Source organism: Grus americana, chromosome 2 (assembly GCF_028858705.1).
Source record: "Grus americana isolate bGruAme1 chromosome 2, bGruAme1.mat, whole genome shotgun sequence".
NCBI classification, from domain to species: domain Eukaryota; kingdom Metazoa; phylum Chordata; class Aves; order Gruiformes; family Gruidae; genus Grus; species Grus americana.
In genome coordinates this window covers 78,148,243-78,172,608 of record NC_072853.1, presented here as the reverse complement: position 1 = coordinate 78,172,608, position 24,366 = coordinate 78,148,243, and the positions used below count along the sequence as shown (strand labels likewise).

Here is a 24,366-nt window from a genome sequence, read left to right as displayed (position 1 = left end):
TACTAACTGCCTGTCAGTATTAAAATCTTGCACTCAGTGACTCATTACCCCTACAAACTGTCAGCCAGGCTGTATCAGTGAGACAAATAACCTTATGAGAGGCTATTTTAAATATATATCTTGAAAAGACTGCAAATTAATGCAGGTCAGAATAGTTTAATGTTTCTCTCTTTATATACACTGAAAAGATAGAAAAGCTGTGTGAGAAATACCAAAGTGGGTGTTGAAAATACTGCCTTTTACCACAGGAGTTTAAAAGCGACTCTCACAACAAAGTACACTAATGGAAATAAAATGCAGAGTGTCCAGTGTTATCAAACACAGCCCTACGAAACCACGGTTCATAAAGGTGTGGTTCGTAATACACATAAACATCTACACATCTACACCTGCAGGCAAACACACATTATATAGTGCAAACCCAAGCCTAGGTATGACTCCTGTGCAATAAATTGTATGAAACTGCAAAGGCCCTGGGGGCACTGGCTGGCCTGACTGGCCCTCACCACCCTCACCTGGGCCTCCACCCTCAGCCTCTGCCCATGGCTCAGGAGCCCCATTTCAGCTCAGACTCTTCCTGAGCCGTGCTGTAGGAGCTGGGTAAACGATCCCCATTTTTGGGACAACAGCTGTGGACCCTGTTGCTCCTGGCTCCTGGACTGACTCCCCATCATCACCTCAGACCTGCCTAGCAATTGCTGGACCTGAGCCTGAGCTGTGGATTGACACCAGCTCCTGGCTTGGCCTCAGACCTGCCTCATCACCACAAACGTGGCTGGTGTTGGAGACTCTTGCTCGACCCTGGCTGCCAGCAACTGGGTTTTCCCAGCTCACCCTGTGCTGTGGGACAGGGCCCTGGCTGGTGAGGCCCCTGCCCTGCTGGGAGGTGTCATCACCCATGGCTCCCCATCCTTTTGGGAGCAGCCGGCCTTCGCTGTGCCCTAACAGAAACACACAGTGGTCTGGGTACAGCATGTCCAACTTGTACCTTGGTGTATATACGCACACCTCTGTTTCACCAGATAGTAATATACACTGGTCTCACTTGAAAACAATTAATTTGGTGTTTCTCTTGAGTTCTTTGGCCTAATTGTTGAGTGGTAATTCAATATACTTATCCATTGATACAATCAAAATGGTATTCTCAAAAAGGCTATTCAAAGACACACAAAAAACCCCAACTGAAAAACAACAGGCTACATTTGTATGAGACTACTTTCAAATAAAATAAGAGGAAATCCATGGAATAATTTGGAACATGAATTGTACATCTTTCAAAAATAATTATAAAAGACATGATGTCCATGATGTGGACAAATTTGCAAATTTGATCTGGAGCCCTAAGCATTTAGAAGCACAACCTACGCTCTGCGCTTGTATAAAAGTAGCTTGTGTTACCTCTCACTGAAGTAAATTAAATTTTTCTTGTTAAAGAGCTGTAGAATCAAGGGTCATGCTACAACCTTTCACAGGCTAATAAAGGCTTTGATCAAACTCGATGATTTTTAAAGTGCACCTGCTCCTACTGTTTCGATGTATCCCAATCCTCTAAAAATAGCCAGCAATATGATTGACTTGCTCCCTGAATACTAAAAATGTGGATACTCTATCTTCTTGGCAAAACATGCAGTATTAAAAGACAGACTAAAGTACGTTCACTTCTGAACTAAAGTTTACAAACAAAGAAGTATGTTAACTCTGGGGAAAATCCCCACAACTTATCAAATTAATCCTCATTTACCTTTTCACATTTAAATATCTAGCATTCATAAGTGTCATGATAAGGATGTGCATCTCCTGGTCTTTTTGGTTGGAAAAACTGTGACACAAGATAAAGGACATATTATGGGGTTGAGAGTATAAAGGCTAAAGAAATCTACGTAAGAAGATCTGATGATCTAGTGGTTCATCGGAGGTCAAAAAGATCATTAACATTCATACAATACTTCACTTCCATTTAATGAGACATCGATCCATCTGTTATTAATCCAGACCTCCAGTACACTGTCTTAACTAATTTGATATATTGATTTCTATCAAAACACAAATATGACAACACATACTTATATATATAACAAATTAGGTACAATGTCCTTCATTATTCTATATTTATCAATGACAGATCGCTGTTGCTGCTTTCCATCTTGCTGTGCTCCAGCATATTAGAAACACAACTCCTACAAACCATAAAGAGGAAGCATCTGGCACAGAATTCCAGATATTTTTGCTTCTCTCCATTGTCAGATTCTCAACCATTTTTGCAAGACCTTCAGAAGTGCCAGGAAACCAAAACTACTTACTTACATATTTCCATAGAAATTAATAGTGTTTAGCAAATAATAGACATTTACAGAAACCACCAGCTAGCACTATGTCTGTTCTAACTATTGACTTCTACAAGCAGCATCCTTACCCCTTTGAGTTCATCTACTCACAGTGTCCACTAACACATCCTCCTGATTCTGCCTACAGGAAAAAGCAACCAGCGGTAGAAACTTGGGCCCTTACAACTGTGCTCAGGAAGCTAAGAGCTCACGTCTCTCCTGAATAAGGGAGACCTTGATGTCTGCTGTGAATTGTGCTGTTTGACTATGGTCTGCATACATCCTTCTGGCAGCTGAGGCATAAGCACAGGGAACAGTGTTAACCATCTTCTACAGTCACAAAGAGCCTAGAAGCCATCACATCAGCCCCACATCACTGGAGGACTGCCCAGTCTGGAGTGGTGCTGCTCCCAGATACCTGGCATTGCTTGCTCTGCACTCATAAGCTGTCTCACTGGAACTAATGTGGAGATACTCTCGCCCATATTCTCAACAGAGAGTAAAATGTGCATTGTGTACTATCAGTTATAAAGCCTACTGATTCACTGCACGCAGCTCATGGAGGCAGAGGTGGAAACTTATAAATTACTGCTCTTACACAATCTCTCCTGCAATAGTACCTTATGTAGATTTTGCGTCTAACCATCAAAGTCTGTCTTTACTGTAAAACGTTCTCTTTAAGACTACCTTAAATGTTTTGCAGCATCTTCAGCCAGTATGCAACTCAAGTGCCCAGCAGAATAAGGCTAGCCCTCTGAACACACATCACCTATTAAAGTCCTGGTATGGACTCTCCATTTGCCTTTTCTGCAAAAGAAAGTGTTGGTGATGGATCTTGAAAACCTTCATTTAAAATGGCTGCAGGTATTTGTGAGACAGACATGACAGTTAAGGTCAGGTGGGGTATACGAGGTGTACATCTCCATGCACTTTTTGTGACAACAGAAATGTGTCAGTGAAGGCTTTATTCTCTGACCCTCAACAGTTCATGGAAGTTTGAGTCTGGTGACCTTCAAAGCAAAATACACCTATCTTCTTTACTACTTGATGAACTAATTTGTATTTCAAATTCTCTTAAATGAAGCACCTATCTGTCAGGATGATAGGCACTGTACAGAACTTGCAAAGAGAAAAAGAACTATATAAAGCAATCAGAGAAGCCTTTTATTCAGCTGCTGCAATAAATGACAGATAGTCTCATTATGCAATTCCCCTAGCTCCTCTTAACATACCTGACCCCTAGAACTGTATCACATGATTAATCAGATTGTAGTTTCAAATATTTTTCAAAAACAGTGCAGTAATATCTTCTTGCAGTGATTTTGCAGTGTTGGTCTTGGGCATGAAGAACTGACGATTCCCAAAGTGCACGTGAGCATCTCACAGCTCATTCAATGAGGGGAACAAAAGAGAATGCAAACACAATCTATATAGCATTTTCAACTTTCTTTACCATAAAATATTTTCACAGAACAAATGAAAGAAAACATGTATTTGGCAACACAAACAATTACAATACCTTCTTATATTCAGAAGTAAATTGTGCACAACCCTGTTCAAAAGACTGCATATTTCGTTAAGTAACTTTCAGTAATTCAGTGGTTTTGCATTAGTGAATTGAATTATACAGTGCTGAATAGGGACATAGTGTGAAAACAGGAAAACAGATCCAGACATGGGTGTGAATTTACCTGTTGCCTCTTCTCAAATTCTAACTTGATACGGGATTTGATGCAGTTGCACGTGTCCTGATACGTCTGCTGCAGTGCAAGTTCCATGAGGTGTTTGTGGTATGCTCCTGCCAAGTTTCCACAGATAAAAATGATTACGTTTGCCAATATCTGGGGGAGTTAAAAAAAAAAAAAAAAAAAGAACTGTCAGGGAATTACATAAATAAAATAACAGAACATAATCCTAACCTGAAATTAAAGATTGCTGCAGTTATGTATTTTGCTTGCGTTTGATTTCTAGCAAAGGTTCACCTTCCCAAAAGCCTTCACAATTAGTGGCAAAATCCCAAGCAATAATACCATTTTCATTTAGGATTAAATAAGAAAGCTAATGAACAACATGTTTGCCTATTCAATGAGGTATGTGTTTTCTGAAAAAGAAATTCAGCTCGTTATACATCCACTGCTGAGTATTAATTAGGTGGGATCACGATCTACTGATGTAAAACAATAGGTATGGCTCTAATAACATCAGAAGCCATGCTATTGCCATGGTCTTTTGGCAAGACATTTTCTTTTGCAGTGCCATATGATTAACGGGTGAAAAGATTTACCTACATCAGCAGCCTGACCTGCATTTTATCTCAGCCTGACTCACCGCTGTCAGTTGGCTATAAATACCAACCTTGGTGATGGTAAGCAATGTTTAAGTAGTGAGATCTGACATCTCTCTACTGGAATATACCTCTCACTACTACCAAAACTCTGCATTTGTCTAAACCAGAAAACAATCTATAAAATTTTGAGTCAAACTTACAGCATCAGATACTCAGTGTACACAGCACATAAACGTGAGAAATAAGTTCGCTTAAAGAATCCAGTTTTATTTATTAATTGTCTGGGACATTTCAGAGAAAGTAGAGAGAGAGGCAGGCCTTTCCTGTGCTTGAATTTCAAAAAGAACAGAATACTGTGTGGTGATGCTAGCACTTTCAACTGTCCCCAATTTATTGCTGCAAAAAGAGACACATTTACCCATCCTAGCTCACTCAGAGCAGAAGAAACACAGTAGAGTAAGGAAACCAATTCTGAATTAAAAAAAAAAAAGATAATATTAAAAGGGAACTGAAGTTGAGATACAGCTGCAATCTGATCAGAGCGGGTCTCTATCTGTAAGGCCCTAGTGTATCATACAGCCTGGATTACAAGTACTACACGATGTCATAGCGCTCATGGTCTGTAAGGGAAGGAGGAAGAAAGGAGGCTATAATTCCATTAACTTTCCAAAGTTAATCTAATCATGAGGTTTATGATAGATTTCCCCAGTGATCATTCATGGTTGGTTTTGGTGTACTTATGTACCAGGCAATCCTTTATGGACTGATAGCAGGGAAAGAGCCAGAGATGTCAGAAACCAAGTCGGACAGCATGCTACAGTGCTTCAGAGAAAAGAGAGAAATTGTATTAACATTAACATAATTGTATTAACAGAAATCCATCTCCTTGAGGATTACATTTTATTCACAAAAGAATACATGGAGTTTTAATGTTCCTTTTATAAATACACACTTTAAAATGGGAGTTTTAAAGAAATGCTTTTATTTTCCTCACAAATTGTAACATCATTACAGGCAATACCTGTTTTTCTATCTGTGACTTGTCTGACATCTCACCTCTCATGGTTCCACAAAACTAAAAGCAGGAAGTATACGCCTTTGCCACAAAAGGATCAGTGTTTTCAATTTGATAAAATTTTTCTTTCTTTCCCTAGAAGTTTAAGATCATGGCATTACAATGTTTCTAAAAGCAATATCTGAGTTCTTAAAATTTTCTAAAATACATAAATGTAAAAACAGGGACAAAAATCTATATTTCTCCCTTTCTCCAAAGAACCTCTTTTATGAAGTAGAGGGATGAGAAATATTTTAAATGAAACGTTTTCACAACAGTCAATAATTTAAAAAAACATGAGAGGTGATAGTGTACAGAAAAACATTTGAACTCAAAATACTTTTATATTTCTTTGTAAATCACAACTGCTTGATTCTGCTCTGATGCCACCAGCGTCACGGCATGGTGATGGTACCAGACGTGGTAGCAGACATGGATTAGTAAACAAAGATCTTGTGCGAGAGATTACACTGCAGGGGTAGGATGTTCCAAGTGGCAGTCACTGCTGATTTTTTAAATGAAATTATGAAATGAGAACAAATGCTTTGAAATAAAGATTGCGGGGCGTAGAAAATTCTCAGATATCCAGTGGGAAGGTTTAGTAATAAAATGAACACTGATTTGAATTGAAATCACCAGTGTGCTGCCATCATCTCTATGTACAGATCATTGTTGAAAAGCCACACACAAACTTACTAAATGTACTGTCCAGCTTCATAAAGTTATAGATTATTTAAAACAAAACTTCAGATATATAACCAATCAAAATAAAAAAGTATACTGTGATAGGTAGATGGAGGAGTAAATTATGAGTATCATCTCCACAGCCATAGAAAAACAGATTACAGTTTTATGACTGAACTAGCTGAAGTGAGAAAATAGATGGAAACAAGTGACTGACAGGCAAGGAAGCTAATTAACCAGGCTTTTCAGATTCTCAATGGGGTAATTCAGCCCACATGAAGCTCTGTTCTGGCTTCCAGTACCTGAATTAGGCTGTTCAAAGACAACTCAGATATCTCAGCCATTGCCATACTTAGTGTAGATATAACACGTAAGGGTATAAGTGAATATGTAGATAGAAACTGTGTTCAAAACATCGTTAATTCTTTTGGCTAGCATGGAGTTCATTCAGAAATGTGTCACCAAGGTATTAATGTAGAAAAAAATTCCAAGAAATGGATGAACTGGTTTCTAATTCAGACCAACAGATTTTTTGCCTGTATGTAATCTGGCTTGAGTGAATATTTCTGCATTTGTCACTGAAGAGTTATTGAGTGAAAAACATATTGTCAATAGACTGTTCAATGGAAAATGCAATTAACATTACTAAACAAAACAAACAACATAAATAGTTCTTGCTGAGTATCTCTCTTCTCCTAAGTCTTGCATTTTCTTCTGAACTGCGCTCCAATTTCAACATATAAGCTGGAGATGAGCTCCATCCCAGGTTCGCTCTAAAGTCTCAAAGGCATTCTCCTAGAAGGAACAGGTTCAAAGTTTTCCTTGGTCCAAAAAAGTTAACCGAGCTTCCCACTTCCTAAGCAAGTACTTTTATCAGTATGCAATCTTATCAAAAAGTTCCTCCTGTTCAGGCACCTGCTCTCAGAAGACCCCATGCTGTGAATCCTACCTGGACCAAAGCAGTTGGAATGAAATCCTGAGTCAGACCAGTCTTCTACCTTGTCATTTCTCTAGGCTAGGACTCCACAGCTCTTTCTCTTTTCCTCCTGTTTTTTCCTCCCTATCCCTGCCTTCCTCCCCACCCCAGACAAATGTTGGATAATAAGAGAAGATGTGGCGGATCTTCTGGTAAGAAACTCTGTATCTTGCTGCAAGAGCTCTGATCAACTGTGCAGATAAAACTGTAGCCAAGAACCTCTCTAAAGGGAATTAAGGGGCACCTGAATAGACTACACAACATGGTAAAGGCTTCTGCCAAGGAGGACAAGCCTGAGCTGTGGAAAAGGGTATAACTAACGGTGGTAACTCAACAGCAGAAAAAGACCCGGGTGACTTCAAAGACAGTGTTGCATGAAACTAGCTCCTCTCCTTTACAAACAGACACTGTATGAAAAAAAATAAAATTAAAAAATCATAATATACATAAACTCCAGTAAGCTTCCACTCAATTCACCATATGGAAACACTGAGTCACACAGCACAAGTTCTAATCTCTCTCTCTACAGTCAGTGGAGAGGTAAGTCCATCTCCTGGGCCATCTGCATCCTTTAAGATATATCCATTAAATGTACACTGTGGTGAAGTTTCTGCTCAATCAATGAATAAATTCAATGTCTACAGAAGGTGATCTAAACATGAGTCAACAATTAATGCAAGGAACACCAAGATACCATTGGGAAGTAACTCTGGGTACTCCAAGTACAAGCTTGTACCTCCAATCACTTCAGGAACATTATCATGCCTGATCTCTCTCCCATCTCTTTTGACCTACAGAAAATTGTATGTACTTCCAGGCAATGGGGCATTTTCTAAATTGAATTTCACATTCAAGCACATGTATTTTTCAGTATCGGTGAATATAAAGTAATCTGATGTCTAGTGCTTAACTATCAAAATACACTGTATTTAAAGGCAAATGAAGACACAGTTAAGTAGCTATGACTAATTTCTCAAGAGAGTACTAAAGTTCACTGAGTTGCTCAAAAAAAATGTAGTGTATTATATAGATTACACAGTAATGGTGCATCTTCCTAGTTCAACTGATGAAAGCTGCCTACAAAGGTATATGTATACAAGAAAGAACTATGCTATTTAAAAATAAAAGAATTATAATATAGGCTGCTGAATCTGAACTAAAGCATAAATGATTTATTAAATATTTTAGTAACTGATGTTCAAATACTGAATATAAAAATCCGGGTTTTCTACAGAGTTTCCCTATGTGGAAAGCCTCCAGTTTATGAGTTATTTTGTCACATTTCTTTCCTCTTAGATATTGCATAGATCCTTCCTGCAATTCTTGCATTAACAGAATTTTTACCACCATCCCCCCCCCCAACACAAACAATTAATAACTTTTTTAGTAGTTAAATTCCACTTTTCTTCTGGATAACAAAGTTGAGGAAATGGAAGCTGAGGGGTGGGCAAGAAAGGCTGTAATTTATAACATCTGCATGGAAATTAATGGGAGAAAAAAGAATTCTTGTGTCACTGCCAAGGTGCAAATTCTTTAGCTCTGCAAAGATGAATAGTCTCTCTCCCCATTTGATCTTTCATTTGATGGTTTGTGGTATGACTAGTCAAGCTAGGGAACAAGTCTGTACTTCTTTGGAACTGTACAGCTTTAGACTCAGACAAAATTCAGCTAGAAAGAACACCACTGGGTACAGTTAAAGAAACTGAAAAGCAGCATTTAAAAGGGAAAATCTTAGCCACCATGTAAAATAGTCATTTGCATGGTCACCATGTACTATGCCAAATACCATTATTTTAGTACATGTGTTCAGAAGGTTCTCCAGCTATTCTATGCAACACTCTTGCCTATGGCGCTCTGGCCAGTCATATGATGCTGACTAGTTTTCTTTCACACTTCCAGACCTATGGAGGTCCAAAGTCAAGAGTTCCAACATTTTAATATAGTTCAGTGCCAACAATATCTATAGCTATGTGATAGCTATGTTACAAGACGGATGACAGAATTGAAAACAGGAGATGGTTTGCACATATGGCAACCACTGTTTCAAAACCAAGCAGTTTAGGGAGTAGTAAAATTAATGAAGTCTGGATTCCTATGGATTTGTATCCTTTTGCCCATTTATGTCCTTACTTACACTTCCAACTCCTCAAACAGGCCACAGATTGTTACAGCTATCGCACTAAAACAACTGATCAAGTGGTGCCCAGTCCACCATCTGCTGTTACACAGTGTAACAAGTGGCCTTTTCCTTTATTTGTCTTAGTGAGATCACTAAGTTGGGGTCTCTATCATGAAAGCTCCTGTTTTTCATAAAGGAATGTAGCAATCTTTTGGGTTTCTATTTCTGTTTCAGAGCTGATAGTAAAAGTTCATGAATTAAAGTTATTTGAGTACAGAACATGACAGGTTGAAGGACAGACAGAATACGGGCAACTGCAGACTTATTTCCTCAGGAATTAAGAGTAAAAATGATTTTTTTAAATGACTGCAACATTATACTTAATACTATGAAAAGTAAAAGGTATTTAAATCCTTAAATACTCATGAAGGCCACAATAACAACACACTACAGATGAAGAGAAGAAACAGGAAGCTCCAGTATCCTCAGACCCTTTGTCTATAACAAGGAGAATTTAAAATGTTTTTCAGAAAGGTAAGTAGAAAAACAAATTGCAATTTTGCAAGAAATGACCCAATTAAGAAAGCCACCGAAAACACCCAACAACCTAAGATTTTTCAAAATAACTGAGAATCAACAACAACAACAACAAAAGCCCGCCAGTTCTAATTGCTCATTATCCAGACGTGAGCAAACTTCTCCACATTTTCAGAGCTAAAACAAACTTGGTAAAAAGTCCCTTTGTGGAAGGGGAATTGATGTCATTTTACAAGCCAGGAAGTAGTGACACTCTCTTCTAATTTGTATGTGTAAATCTCTTTGTAGTTTTTGCAATCAGAGCATTGTGGACACCAGCAGAATATTCCTTTTCTGTAGTATCTATGTTATTTGATGCGATTTTCTTATCATTATTACAGATTGAAGTTTCTCATCGCTCCAGGCTGTTCTGTGGAATGACTGGATTTATTTTATTCAGCTCTGTGCATACGCAGAGCCTATCTATATGCCAGTGTAGATGAAAACAGATCATAAACTGTAAGCTCTTGAATCAAACCCAGGAAAAATACACTAGAAACAAGAATCAGAGTTATGGTCCCATTAGATCACTTCTGTGTAATACACATAATCAATATCATTGACTCTAATTAATGACTCTTCATATTTTAAATCTAAAATTTTTTTTTTTTTTTTTGCCAGAGGGGAACTCATATTCTCTTCATTCAGAAGGAACCAGCCAGCCACTCCACTCCCCTTCCTGCCTGGAGAGAGCTCTTCTTGTGCTTACACGCGCCTCTGGGATCATTTTATTTCTTTACTACTAAATCTGCTCAAACACATTTGAATATACCATTAATTGAAACAAACAAACGAACAAAAATTCAAACCTATTCAGATATATATTTAGGTAAAACTAACAGTAACTTTGGGTTTGGCTTGAATTTTGGAAGCAGAATCTGTAAACGACAGATACTCTCACCCATCTTAAAAACTAAAATGTTATCCCAAAATGACTGGGATTCATTTTTAGATCCTGTATCTGATATAGGAATGAGTACTATTCCCTCCCACTACTAAGTTCACTGAAAAGGCTTGGGCAAAGGACTCTTTCAAAGGCCTTTTGGAAATCAGTTAAAAGAGCCTCATCCATATGTTTGTTGATGCCTTCACACAACTTCAAGACATTTTTAAGGAAAAACTTCCCTTCTTTCAAAATACGATGCATTTATCCCATTCCCTATTCTTACAGGTTCAGTTTTTGCCTCATGAAGACATTGTGTTTACAGACATACAGTTTGCCTGACCCTTTCTAGAACCCTTTTTAAAAGTTTATTTTCACATTTGCTACCTTATGGTCTTCAGGAACCAAGGTCTATTTCAGACCAATCTATATATGCCCTCCTTCCCCCATCCCTCTGAGAAGGATTTTAATGTGGGAATTTCTTCAGTTTCTTCTCCACTGAAGAGGGACACAGAAATTGTTTCTCTGCGTATTTTTATAACCCGGCTGTCAAATGGCCTTACAGACTGTCTGGAAGTCCTTTTGTTACTCAACTGCTGAAAGAAGGATTGAGCGTGCAAGGAAGAGGAGATTGGTTTGGTTCACTGCCATGGCACTAGATGATATCTAATATAAATTACATACTTTTAGATACATGTTCTTCAAACTCCTATCTGATCTGTGCAACTGCATACAAAGGCATTTTGCAACACTTTAAAAAAACATTTGCACAGATGAAATGTTTTAACTTTGGCTGATTAACTTCAGTGGAGCAAATGGATTCTAAAAGTGCTGATAAAGCACAACAGATCATCGCTAATTAGCAGAACAACTTTCTAGCAGTAAAAATTGCAGCTACAACAGGCACAAGACACAAGGTGAACTGAGATAGCTACACAAGCTTTTTTATAGTTAGATTACTGTGCATCTAAGGCAAATGTTAACTGAATTACAATTTTAAACTGTTTATGTCATATTTAAAGTAAAAATTTAATTTCCATATTATCATTTTCTGAACAGATTTTGAAATATCTTTATTGCTTATTTTAATTTACTCTTTCTTGGGTTCAAAATATTCTCTAGAAGTTTTGCTTTAGGAATGAGCCTACGAATTCTGTGGACCATACAAGAAGTAGGTTTTAGGTTGTCAATGCATGAAGGGAAAATTAAATTCTGGCAGTGAACATGACAAAGTCTTCCCTTCCAAAGAATGTATTTTAAAAATCAAATGGGTTTAATACTGTTAACATGAAGACAAATGCAAATCCACTAAACTGGGAATAATTTAATTTCCATGATAATCTTGTCTATTGTTACCTACAGCTCTGCCTTATTAGCAGATTTTGCATTTAACACATTTCTTACAGATTGGTTTACAGTTTGTATACTGCATTTCTATGTATTTTAGAAAAGACAAGCTGTGAGTCTATTACTGAAATATATCGTGGTGCTTTGCAAAAACTGACAGGCCTTTCTACATATAAAGAGAAGCTACCAGTAATATGAAGGAAAGAATATTCTAATTTCCAGATGACTGCATTCATATTGTTATTATATTTACTATTTTCTGACTTAATTCCCAAATTTGGCTGAAATAGTATTGGAACGCTATGGATAAAGTACAAATAGTCACACGAAAATACATTCCCTTTTTATGGATTCTGATGTACATGTAGCAACAAAATAAGGAAACAATTTCCCTTCTCTAATGTTTTTCATCTTCCACCTGTATTTATAAAAAGATGCTTGTTTTGAACCTAGCAAGTTCTAAGCTAAAAGAAAAATTACATCATAGGTGCTCCTAAGCAGCAATATGAACAATGTAGGAAGCGCATTTGACTTGTGGGGTTTTTTACTATGTGGAATGACTACAATTTTTATTCTCTATGAGAAAAATATTCCCATACAAGAAAGAAAATTCCTACTTAAAACTAGTTTCAATTGCTAATACAAATTATCTTTTACAGCAAAGTAAGTTTCACCCTGCAACCTACCTTTTAATAGTACAGCTTGCCATTAGAAAAATTTGACAATACGTCATGAAGATATAAAGTAATACTACACTAAACAAGACCTGGAGCAGTATCTCTCACACCCCACCCCTTCTCAATCAGAGAAGGGTGCTGGAGCATCCACATGTTGCATAGTAATGTGCTTTCTCAGGGAAGCAGTTCTCAGCACCAAATACAATGGCAGGTTTAGTTTGCTTTTCAGTTCTGTAAGTCAATCTTTTAATGAGTTTCCCAAATCTGTAAATCCACATACACATTAAGTTATTTTTTCCTTTCCTGTTTTTCCCCATTTAACATTCATCTCAGATGAATTTCAGTGTATGGAAACTAGCCATGCTCAGCACTGGGGATGGAGAACAAGTCCCTGCTCTGTTTTACTCACCAATTAAACATGTTCATGTTTCTCAGCTCTCCACAATGGGCACTCATTATCACTACTTTGAATATGCCAATCTGATCAGCAAACTCTGCTACCTCATTATTCACCACCTTCTGCAGAAAAAGGTTTTCAAGCTACTCTCCTCTTTGAGGAAGCGACAAAATTGCAGCTGGGAACTACCAGCTATCCAATGGCTCTAAAAGAGCACACAAACTGTCTTCTTTCCTCCCCCACTCCCATTGCTTGTTAGACATTCCTACAGTAGTGGGGTGCTGAAGAACAACACAAGCTCAGCTCTTCCATCTCTCCCAAATTCATTCCAGCACAAGCTTATTACTCTGCACAGAACTTCTCTCCAAGCAGCTTTCTGAGAAAGTCTGCAAACAAACACAGCTTAGATATCCATGCACAAAGTTGAAGAACTTAGTATTTGGGTACAAGTGTCATAGGAGGCTAGTACAGTGGCTAATTCAGTGCATTATGTGTTGCCAGATCCTAACAAAAGCTGGCATGTTTTCTCCCTTTTACTCTACACTTAAATCTGATTAAGATGTTCCAAGCCTGCCTCGAGATGCCAAACAACAGGCTTCATAGCAAATATTTATGGACACTGTAACAGAAGACTGCAAAATGACCAGGCAGGATTTACAAGGTAAATTCCAGTCTCTGAATGGCCAGTTGGATGGGCAACAACAGTAGGTCTGGCTTTAGCAAGAGCACAGACAGGTTTGGCCCCTGCCATCAGGACTTCTTAAAGCAAAAGCATGAGAAAGAATATGACCAGCAGCTCACAGGAGAACTCTTTAAATGCTGGCCCCAAGCCAGCATGAGGGGAGCCTCGTGTAAGGGTCACACAATAGGACAGGTAGAAGACACCCCAGTACTTCATTGCTTAAAATACCATAAGAGGGACATATGAGTAATGGCTTAAAGTGCCAGAAAAGGATTGCAATGAGTAAGGAACTTTGCTTCCTCTGGTCAAGGCTTAAAAATTCCTGCTCTGGGTTTTGTTAATGCTCCTTCATTCAGTCACTTTGTTTAGAGTTTTTAGTTGGTTGCTCTGGGGTTTCTTTGGTTTGCAGCTGTGTATAAATTAAAAAACGTTACTTTCTTTTGTCTTCCTATAGATTTCGTCTTCTTTCTCCATCTCCACTTGTCCACTTCCGCAGTAGAAGAAAGATATTTGAATTTGCACTGCGCAGGTAGTGTAGATAGTGTCCACGGAGGTAACACAAAAGGCGGACAGTGAATTGCTTCAAAGTGGTCCTTTACAAGGCACTCTTCAGTAAAAGCAAGCAGCAGCAAGAGTAATGGCTATTAGAGACAGCGAGCTGGGCAGCACTTGAAAAAAAGGTTTGAGAGGCTGAATCAGTCCTGGAATCCTGATTTACTGCTAACAGAGGCACAAGTTGTGCATGAAGCAACCATCTTTAGCAAGGCAAATGCAGACCCAGATGCAAAGTAAAATATCAATGAATAGAAAATAAATTTATGCTTGACAGAAAATAAATATTTGTTACTCTTGCTCTGTTCCTACTCCGAAAGAATGTTCATCAAAACTACTTCACAGGCTGACAAAGAAAACAGTTGTATGCTTTTTTTTTTTGGTGTTTTGTGGAGCTGCCAACATTGCCTGTGTGGCTGAGGGCAGATGTATCCCCACTGTAGTTACAAATGTGTATAGATCTTTCTGTAGTTAGCACTGTGCTGAACGTACTTATTGCTTGCCAAGTAACAGAAAAATGTTTGCAGAAGACATACTAAGGCAGTGCACACTAACTGTACAAGCACTGCTACAGAGCCCCAAAGATTACTTCCTGGAAAAAGTATTTTTTCCTCCAACAAAATCTCAACATTCTTTCTTTCATCTCATTTTGGTTTGGGAAGCTACAGCCTCTCAGATAATATGAAAATGTCTTTTAGTGTCCGACTTTGTCCTAAAGAGAGAATGTAGTAAAATTGAAGTGCTCCCTTTGTTAGCAAGAGTTTACCACAGAAAAGGAATTTCATTAGTTCTGAAACTGGAGAAGCATTCTGAGCCGATGTCTTACCTACAACATCACCACAAAAATCAGCAATGTTATATCAGGGATGAATGTGGTTCTCTCTTGTTAACAAAATGGTGTTTTTTCCAAAAGAAATCTGCTATTTCCACATCAAAAATTGTCCTTTCATCTATATTCTCTCCACATTTGCATACCACACGATCCAGATCAATAGATTTTTCTTTGTCTTTACTAAATCAGAATTCCTGGAGATGGTCTCAGATGCAAAAGATCCAGCATACTATTTTCTCATTAGGTTGTTAGAGATCTCAGTAGAGGTCCAGTTGAAGGACCAATTCAAGGATATGATGGTATGCAACCACAAGAGCTGAGAGAACTTGCTGATATCACTACAAGGCCACTCTCAATTATCTTTGAAAGCTCATGGTGATCAGGGGAGTTCTTGAGAACTGGAAGAAAGCAAAAGTCACTCCTATCTTCAAGGAAGATAACTCCACCTTGGTCCCTGGGAAGGTGATAGTGCAAATCCTAGAAGCCATTTCCAACCCTAAGGACAAGAAGGTGACTGGGATTAGCCAACATAGAGTTATGAAGGGGAATTCATGCCTGAACAACCTGATCACCTTATGTGATGAAATGACTGGCTCTGTGGATGAGGAGAGGGTGGTGGATGTGCCAGGGCCTTGAGCACACTCATAAACCCTAACAGCCCTTACCAGCCTCACCTGGAGCTTCCACCTACATCCACAGGCATAGCCTAGGGCCTTTAGCTCCTGCCTGAGCTATGTCAGAGGAAAGCTGGTCTCCAGTTAAGCTATGCCCATCCACAGACACCCTTGATCTGGACATCAACCTGTGGACTGACTTGACCTCAGCCCTGCCTTGTCAGTGTGGGTGTGCCCAGCAATTGCCGGACGTGATTCTGACATATGGATTGACTTTCTGGTCTGACCTTGTATCTTTCTCCTCACCATGACTTGCCTTGTGATCTCGACTCTTGGTTGAATCTGGTTGCTATCTCTGGGCTTGCCTTGCTCAGGTTGCTGTGGGACTGGGACCCGGGCAGTGAGGCCCCGGCGCTTCTGCCTTTGTCCCTTATCTGGTCCCTTCCAAAGAGCTCAGGCCTTCCTGAGCCCTAAGCTGGGCACCATGGAGCCTCTGAAGAAAGCCGTGAGTCAGCATGACAAGGACAAGTGATTTTCACTGTCCATAAGCAAAAAGTTGTATCATCTTTGAATGATAATTTTCGGAGTTGCAGCTTCTTTTTGTACCATTTTATACTAAGACAGACAAAGCATTGTGCGGGCAGCATAACCACTTCACATGCTACTCTGAAATGAAATGCAATTCAATTCACTCTGTTTTCATTAAAAGAGTATGATTCACCTAAGAATTTCAGTTCACCGCCTTCAAGATTTTCAAGCAATTTAATTGGATTCAGTACTGAAAACATAATCAGTGCTTCATAAACAAACAATGACAGGGAAGAGTGACTTCGTGAGAGATACTTCTATTTGCTACACATTAAAATAGCATGCTAAGTCAGGAATAGGACATAATGTGAACAGTGTCTATTTACTTTCTATAGCGTAGGTACTTCAGCAGGAACAGTCTGGCCAATTAACACACCAAGTTTCATCCATGTTCCATGCAAGTACCTTTTATTTACTGAATAAAAGTGCATTGAACCATTAATAGTTTTTAAAAACATAATTTCCAGTTACTGTAATTATAAACCAGGAGCATTTCACATTGATTAATGCTTAAGAGTTGCCTCTATATCATCATTTCTAGAATTCACCAGTGTCCCCAAACTTGGGCTTCAATCATTGCTTTCATATATGCTTCGATGAATAACACGTTATTCCTGTGCATCAACTTGTACAATAAATTATTTTACTGTACTAAAATAGAAACATAAATATTAGCTTCAGCATATGTAAGCAAAATATTGTTTTTATTACATACCCATATGTTGGTAAGAAACCAAAAGTTTATAACCTATCACATGAAGTACCACCAAGTATGAGCTCATCTTCTAAACTGAACAGATGATCTAAGATTGGGAACTTCAGCAAACTGGAGTTTTGACTAAAATCAGTGCTAACTACTAGGAAAGCTGATTTTTGTACCTTCAAACTTATCTCCTTAGGAAGGCCAAATTACAAAATATGTTGAAACTTTTTTTATTTTTATAAAGTGACATAAAATTACTAATAGAGTCATCAAATCTTTCACTTATTTCCATGTGATGGCAGTAACTTATGCTATATTTGCAAACGATAGAGATAATGTTACTCTCTATAAAAATGTATTTAGACATTATAACTGCTACATTTAGTTTAGGAAAACAAATAACCTATTTAAAATTGGAAAAGATAGAATTCTAAAACCACCAAAAATAATATACCTATCTAATCCCAAATATTTTTAAATGATCGAACAGTTAATACTGCTGTGAAGAAACCCTAAAATCCTAAGAAGCAAATCACATATAAAGTACCCATTTATGAATAACGGTTGTTTCATCTTTATCATAATGCATCCTGCTTAAAAAGTATTATTTTATTAGTTTGGTAAAAGCTTAAACAAAAACATCATTTTAGAAAACAATGATCTGTGCTGCCGTATACTAAAAGACAGAAACTACTTATCAGTTGCACAGCCTGCAACTAATGAGCACGACTGATAGCTGAGAGACACCGGCGTGTTACAAATTGTACTATATATCCTTTAAATGTGTATCTGTACGGCAAATGGCTAACCACAAAACTGTGAGACCAAAACCCAAAGCGTAAAGCCTTGGAAAATATACTTGTTCGACCAAGGACACAAAACTCAACAGTAAAGCAGTGGTCATTTATCACTGCCAGCGCACTAGAGTGTTAAGTGTCCTAGCAGCCCTTCCCAGATTACATCACATGCTCCAGTGCAGGTAACTCTCAGTCCTATTACTACTCCCCTCCCCTTCATTCTCCTCTCAGATGTGCTTTGGGATGTCTTGAAATGATTAGAATATTCTTACTTTGGTTTTTTATATTTATTTTTCCCCAGCCATTCCACTGCTATGCTGGTGAGAAGATACCAAGCTAGACAGAGCTTTGCTCAGGCTTAGTAAGGCTGTTCTTCCTGGTCCCTATATTCTCCCAGCCAGCGCGGCTGGTGGCCAGGCTGCTCCTCAGCCGGAGCAAGCTGTGCGGCACAGCGAGCACGCAGGGCATCTCACCCAACCGCCTGTGGGCTGGCGGCAGCCTGCAGCACCTTCGACCAAAGAGCTACAGATGCAGCCTCACGCACGCGTGTAAGTGCGGCAACAGTGAGGATATAATAATGCACCGTGCCAGGCTAATGAAAACGTACACATCCAACGCGTCAGCCAATTCCTACGGCCAGTACAGCCCGGCAAACGGCGTTCTCTCAGGCCTGCACCACACGCTGCTCTCTCACGGCCGGACAGCAAAACTGTGCTGAGCAACGGGAGAAATGCAGAACCGGCCTCTGTATTTTCACTTCTTGCACTCACCAAAAGTAGCAACCTGACAGAATACCTGTAGTGCTTCTTCTGCACGGAGTATGTCAGGAGTGTACCAAACTCAAGTGCTACAAAGTTAAATGTTTTTTCCTTGGAATTTCCTGTAGTTAAAGCTCAAAAGGATCTTTTCTAATGTCAAATGCTACAAAAGGTTACAAAATTACTTGTTTTCAACTGCAATACCTGGAAGATCATAATCTTAAAGTGTTTCTCTCCAGAAATTTTTGAAGGTAAAAATTACTAATTATTTTCTCCTAAATGGAGGCAGAACTGAGGTAGCAAAACTGCATTTGAGGTATACGTAGACACCATGCAGCCACTTTTCCTGCACAGGTAGCTTCAACTTTGTGTTACCTTCCCGCACCACAATGAGAATGACAAGACTTTGGAAAGTAAGTCTAGAGTAAAATTCTCCTTGTTTACAAAGAGTATCAAAGCTGTATTGCTACTAAACGAAGAACCTTTATGCTTTGCTTTCTTTACAGATAATCCAGGCATTCAGTGGGTAAAAATGAGGGACGTCAGGTACGTTTTAAAGGGAGCAGCTACACTAGCTGTGTTCCAGGAGCATTTTTAGCTGCAGATTACAGACAGGGAAATGACACTATCTGGTGTTTGTGATGGGCACACACCTATTAAAAATCAGAAGAGACGGGGCAAATATTGGTCTATTCACATTTTAAAAATCAATAGTTAAACCTAGCTGAAAAAGACATAGCAAGTTCCTCCATGCTTTTAAAATAGTGTGAGTTTTACTAGCACTTTTTCAACATTTCTTGCTAGTGAAGAATTGCTATGTGTGTTCAATAAATGATTAAATGAATGAAGCTTAAAGTAAGATTTATTTTTTTAAACAAATGCCACAATAATCAAAGAAAACTCAAACAAAGAGCTTAGCAGGAATTAAACTAGTAAGAAATAAAACCAGAGTTAGAACAGTTCATTAATGTATTTAATGACTATGCATTAAAAGCAAATTAAAATTGATTCTAAAAGCATCTCAAAAAAATCTAGCTGGGTTTAATGAAGTTTTATTCAGCAGTCTAGTCTTTCATAAGTTCTTTGTATGCTTGCCTGCTATTTTATATTGTAGGCAATATTAATCTGATTTTTAAACGATTCTCTACCAGTCTTTCAACGTTAATTTAATATCCAATACAGAGCTCATCACAAGCAACATGCTTATAGTCAGTTTGAAATTGCTCAACGGATAAAGCCAAACAACCACCAGTAGTCAATTCAAACAAAAATTAAAAAAAAAAAATATTACTAATCCACCTCACAACTCAACACATAATCATTTCATATGGTTAGAAACACATTTTAAAATAAACAAACTATAGCAGAGTAGCTGGAAGTCCATTGAAAATTTCTATTATGGATGAAAGAAAGATTAGTCTCCTACCATAAGCAGAGACTAGTATCAGATAGATACTTAAAGACTGAAGTACAAAGGCAATACAAAGATTAGTGCAACTAAATATACGGAACAAAGTGAAAAAATTTGCTAGAATTATTGAGAAATTATCTCACAGTAGAAGAAAATGTAAAAAATTTTAAAATACAGGAATTATTTCATTTGCGATATTAGCTTCTATATTACTCATAGTTGGGAGAAATACTGAAAGCAAATCAAGTGCCTTAAAGACAGTGCTCCGATTGAAACATGATGCTGACCAAGGTGGTTATCAAAACACCAGGGCTGTCACGGACGTGTTTAAGAAAATGCCTTACAGTTATATGCATGGCTGTAAGATGAATCCTGGATTCTAAACTACTCCCAAAAGTAACACTTTGTTTCACATAAATTATTTTTATGCTCGCCATATTTGACACTGTCAGCTTGTTTTCGTAGCTTGATATTCGAAATGTCAAAAATATTACATCCCACGCCTCTGTCAAACAACCTCTTTTCTCCACAGGTCCTTATTTTTTCAAAGAAAATTAACGACCTTACATCCATGACAGAAAAGTAGAAATAAAATTAGCAAACTAGAGAGCCGCGCATGGTGTGACGGGGCACAGCAGTGCCTGCTGGCTGGCAGGGCGGGTGGGGGCAGCTGGAGAAGGTGGTGCCTGGCAAGGACCGTGCCCTCTCCTCCGCCGTGCACTCTGCACGGCGACTTGCCCTCTCTCCTCGCGTGAGCCCCAGGCAGCCTGCACAGATCCCATGCCAGCATGGGTCCCTGGGCAAGGAAGAAATTACAAGCTGCACAAAATAGCTTGTAATACAGGAACTGCAGGGGAAAAAAAAGAAACCAAAACACAAAAGGGAGAGTGGGTGGCAAATGACTAAGTTTCATGTGCTGCATTTTAGACGAGACATGCCTGTTGTTTATGTTAAAAAACCAAACAAACAAATTAAATACTCCAGATTTGTCTCCCATCTAGAGTGTTTATGGTAGTTACAGGAACTTCTATCGTATCAAGGGAAATGTTTCCATAACTGAGGAAATTTAAATCACATTTGAATAAAGATGTTTTGGAAACAAATTAATTGCATGTCTTTTAGCTTGCCTGTGCTGTACTCAGTTGCTGGTTTTTTGAGGAACTACTGCAGCAGGGGACTATCAAAATAGTGTGTGACGTTACTTGACACATGGTGATTTGGTCATTAATTAAGGTCAGCATGACCTAGATCATAGCAAACCTTAATTCTGACAGGCAAATCCATTCACAAGATAGAATCAAGTTTCCCCTATGTTAAGAGAAGCAAATCAATCTGGATTTTAAAGAACGGGTATAGCAGTGTCATAGTGGATACAGAAATGCTCTTTAGAAGCTCCATGACAGAAGAGCAGAAGCAGATTATGCTTTTCTTCTTTTGTGCTGCTTCAAAGGTTGTCAAAGGCAATCACCATCAACACTTAATGCATGGTGGGGAGAGCCAGAAACCTTTATGAGAATTGTCAGGTGAGGAACGTAATATTGATCTGAGCAACACGCACAGGCTGCTGCCTGAGATTATTTCTTACTCTTTTTTCCCTGCTAGTTATCAATCATTTTGATGTAAGCCTTTATTCAGAGTTCCAATAGCCTCCTCTTGTGTCAGTCTTCAGACCAAAAGGTCCACTCAGCACCACTACCTGCTGGTCGTGTGCCCCGCTCCAGAAGTACTAGTTCCTAAAACTTCACAGTTCATGGCAATGCAAGTGGAAATCTGTTTTAAAAATGTCTAGGTACCTAATTTACGTGGAAATCAAAGCACTTTATAAAATATTCATAAGTGGCTTTTAGGCACACAAATAACTTTGAAAATTTGGTCGCAGTTCATTTACATTGAAATAGCCTATTTGCACTGCAGTCACGTCTGGCAGCCAGCAACTCAGGAGGCTGTTTTATTCTGACTCCTCTCATCCTGCTTCCTTCTGCCAATCAATGCCTCCTCCTTGAGTTTGTATGCATCTCATGAAGCACTCTCAGCCATCTGGAGCCCATGCCGGGCCTTTGAGTAAGTCAGTAAAGCAACTCCTCCTCTCAAAATTAAGTTCACTGAGATGCAGCTCATATGGCAGAAAAGCCCCAGCCTCTTCTAGATTTTCTAAGACCCATGACTGGTTGGTCTGCTTATCAATCCAGCCCTGGCTCAGTGACTACAAGTCAGATTGTGTCACTAGACACCAAGACAGACTTCCTAGGGTGTTTTGTGTAGGAGCTGCTTGTCTTCACAGCTGTGGCAAGAGGGCTATTTGTTATGGCGGTCTTGGAAACTTACAGTAAGATGGTCAGAGCTAGTCTGTGCAACCAGATTTAATGGTATTTTAAAGCAGTTCAGTAACAGAGATGGATGGTGGTCCACAGGAACTATTGTGGGCCCACAGTAGGCCAAGATTCAGAGTGGGGCAGCTACTGCTAGAGTGCAAATGAAAAGTGATTCAGTTAAGCTACACCAGACTATAACCTACAGGACTCTAACCTACAGCACCAGATGATCCTCACAGCTCCTTCTGGATCTGTAATCTATACATTAGCCTTTACTCCTGCTTGATCAGCACACTTAAGACCCTAAGGCACATTCTCACCCTGGACAAGTAAGGGTTATAACAATTTCCAGGCTCGTACTGATGATATAATGCACCTCCTGTTCCAAGTAAAAAGTATTTACATTCCTCACAGTGCAGAAGGAGACAACAAACAAAATCACAGTAAGGAAACCCATTAAGTTATATTGATTTTTAGAAAACTTTAAGAAAGCAGGATGATTTTTTATGTACCATATGAAAGATCTTTAAATAATACACAGTAATGATATTCATCAGATCTGTTGAGAGTAGACAAGAATAAGGCCAACTACAAGATGTTCTTTTCCACTTCCACATCTGAGCTTTTCCTTTGCAATAATCTTCCTCAAAATAAAATATTATAGTATGTTACAAACATTATATAGCATGTTTGAGGTCAAATTGTATGAAGGTAAATATTAAAATCAGCATTTAGCCAATAAGGAGATGAAAGGAATGAAGGCATACAGCAGAAAGACGGTATTTCAAAGGACTTCAAATAAATCAACAAGACTTCAAGAGACAAAGCCAGAGATGCAGATCAGCTCATCTGAATCCCAAAGTAATGTACTGTGGCACTTTGGCACTGCTGAAATGTTAACACTGCTCTATCTTTAGAAAACACAGAAGTTTAAAATAGTTATGTAACTGAATACAGCTTTGGATTTATTTTTTTTTATCCAGCTCAACAAACTTCTTAAAATGTTGAAGAGAATTAACTTCTTAAAATGTCTTTTAATTTGACATTCTGCAACACTATAAGGAAAGGGGGAAAAACCCCATCCAAATAGAGTATTAATCATATTTGCTGTTCTCTTTCCAAAAATTTACTTAGGTAAATGTAGGACTGCAGGAGACTTATCAAAATGCTGTAAATGGCAGTGAAAGAAAACTGAACATCAACACTCTCAATCTGTGTTGGAGGTATACACGCTACTTGCTCATCTAAGCCTATCCTGCCCCTCCAGATAGTCTCTCAGAGGCAACATTACGTTCATCGTGTGGTCTGTGGTTTAAGCTACGAGTAATCAGGCCTGATAATCTGTTGCTCACCTCATGGCAAAGTGCATGAGGTTGATGAACAAACTACAATGAGAGGAAAGACTTCTATCCTTGGGTTCAGCCCTATGATACTCAAACGTGCTTAATCCCAGCTGGACTCACTGAACTAAAATGGAAGGTATGTACACACAAACCCAATCAAAAAACCTTGCTAGCCACAGCTGAAACACAACAGTATAGTATGAAAATATTATTCTCAAAATACACTTCAGAGCCTTTGATTTGCTACTAAAATTACAAGCATAGGAAGAAGGAAAAAATACATATATTTATTCGTACTGTATATTTATATATATAATTTTGCATATTATATACATAAACACATATATACACTGTCAAGACCTCATATAATGGGAAACATTTCATCACTGCTAAAATGTTGAATTCCACAGAATATATCATGATTTTTACCTGAAAATTACTGCGAACTAT

General features: G+C 38.5%; 1 protein-coding gene across 2 annotated transcripts in view; it reads right to left on the bottom strand.

The window, feature by feature from the left end:
- The window catches only part of ADCY2 (adenylate cyclase 2), a 226,711-nt gene that overhangs the window by 116,240 nt on the left and 86,105 nt on the right, over positions 1-24,366 (bottom strand). For both annotated transcript variants that reach the window (XM_054817328.1, XM_054817327.1), the window contains one exon: positions 4,016-4,165. In XM_054817328.1, coding sequence (XP_054673303.1) covers positions 4,016-4,165 — 150 coding nt within the window. The remainder of the gene's footprint in view (positions 1-4,015; positions 4,166-24,366) is intronic.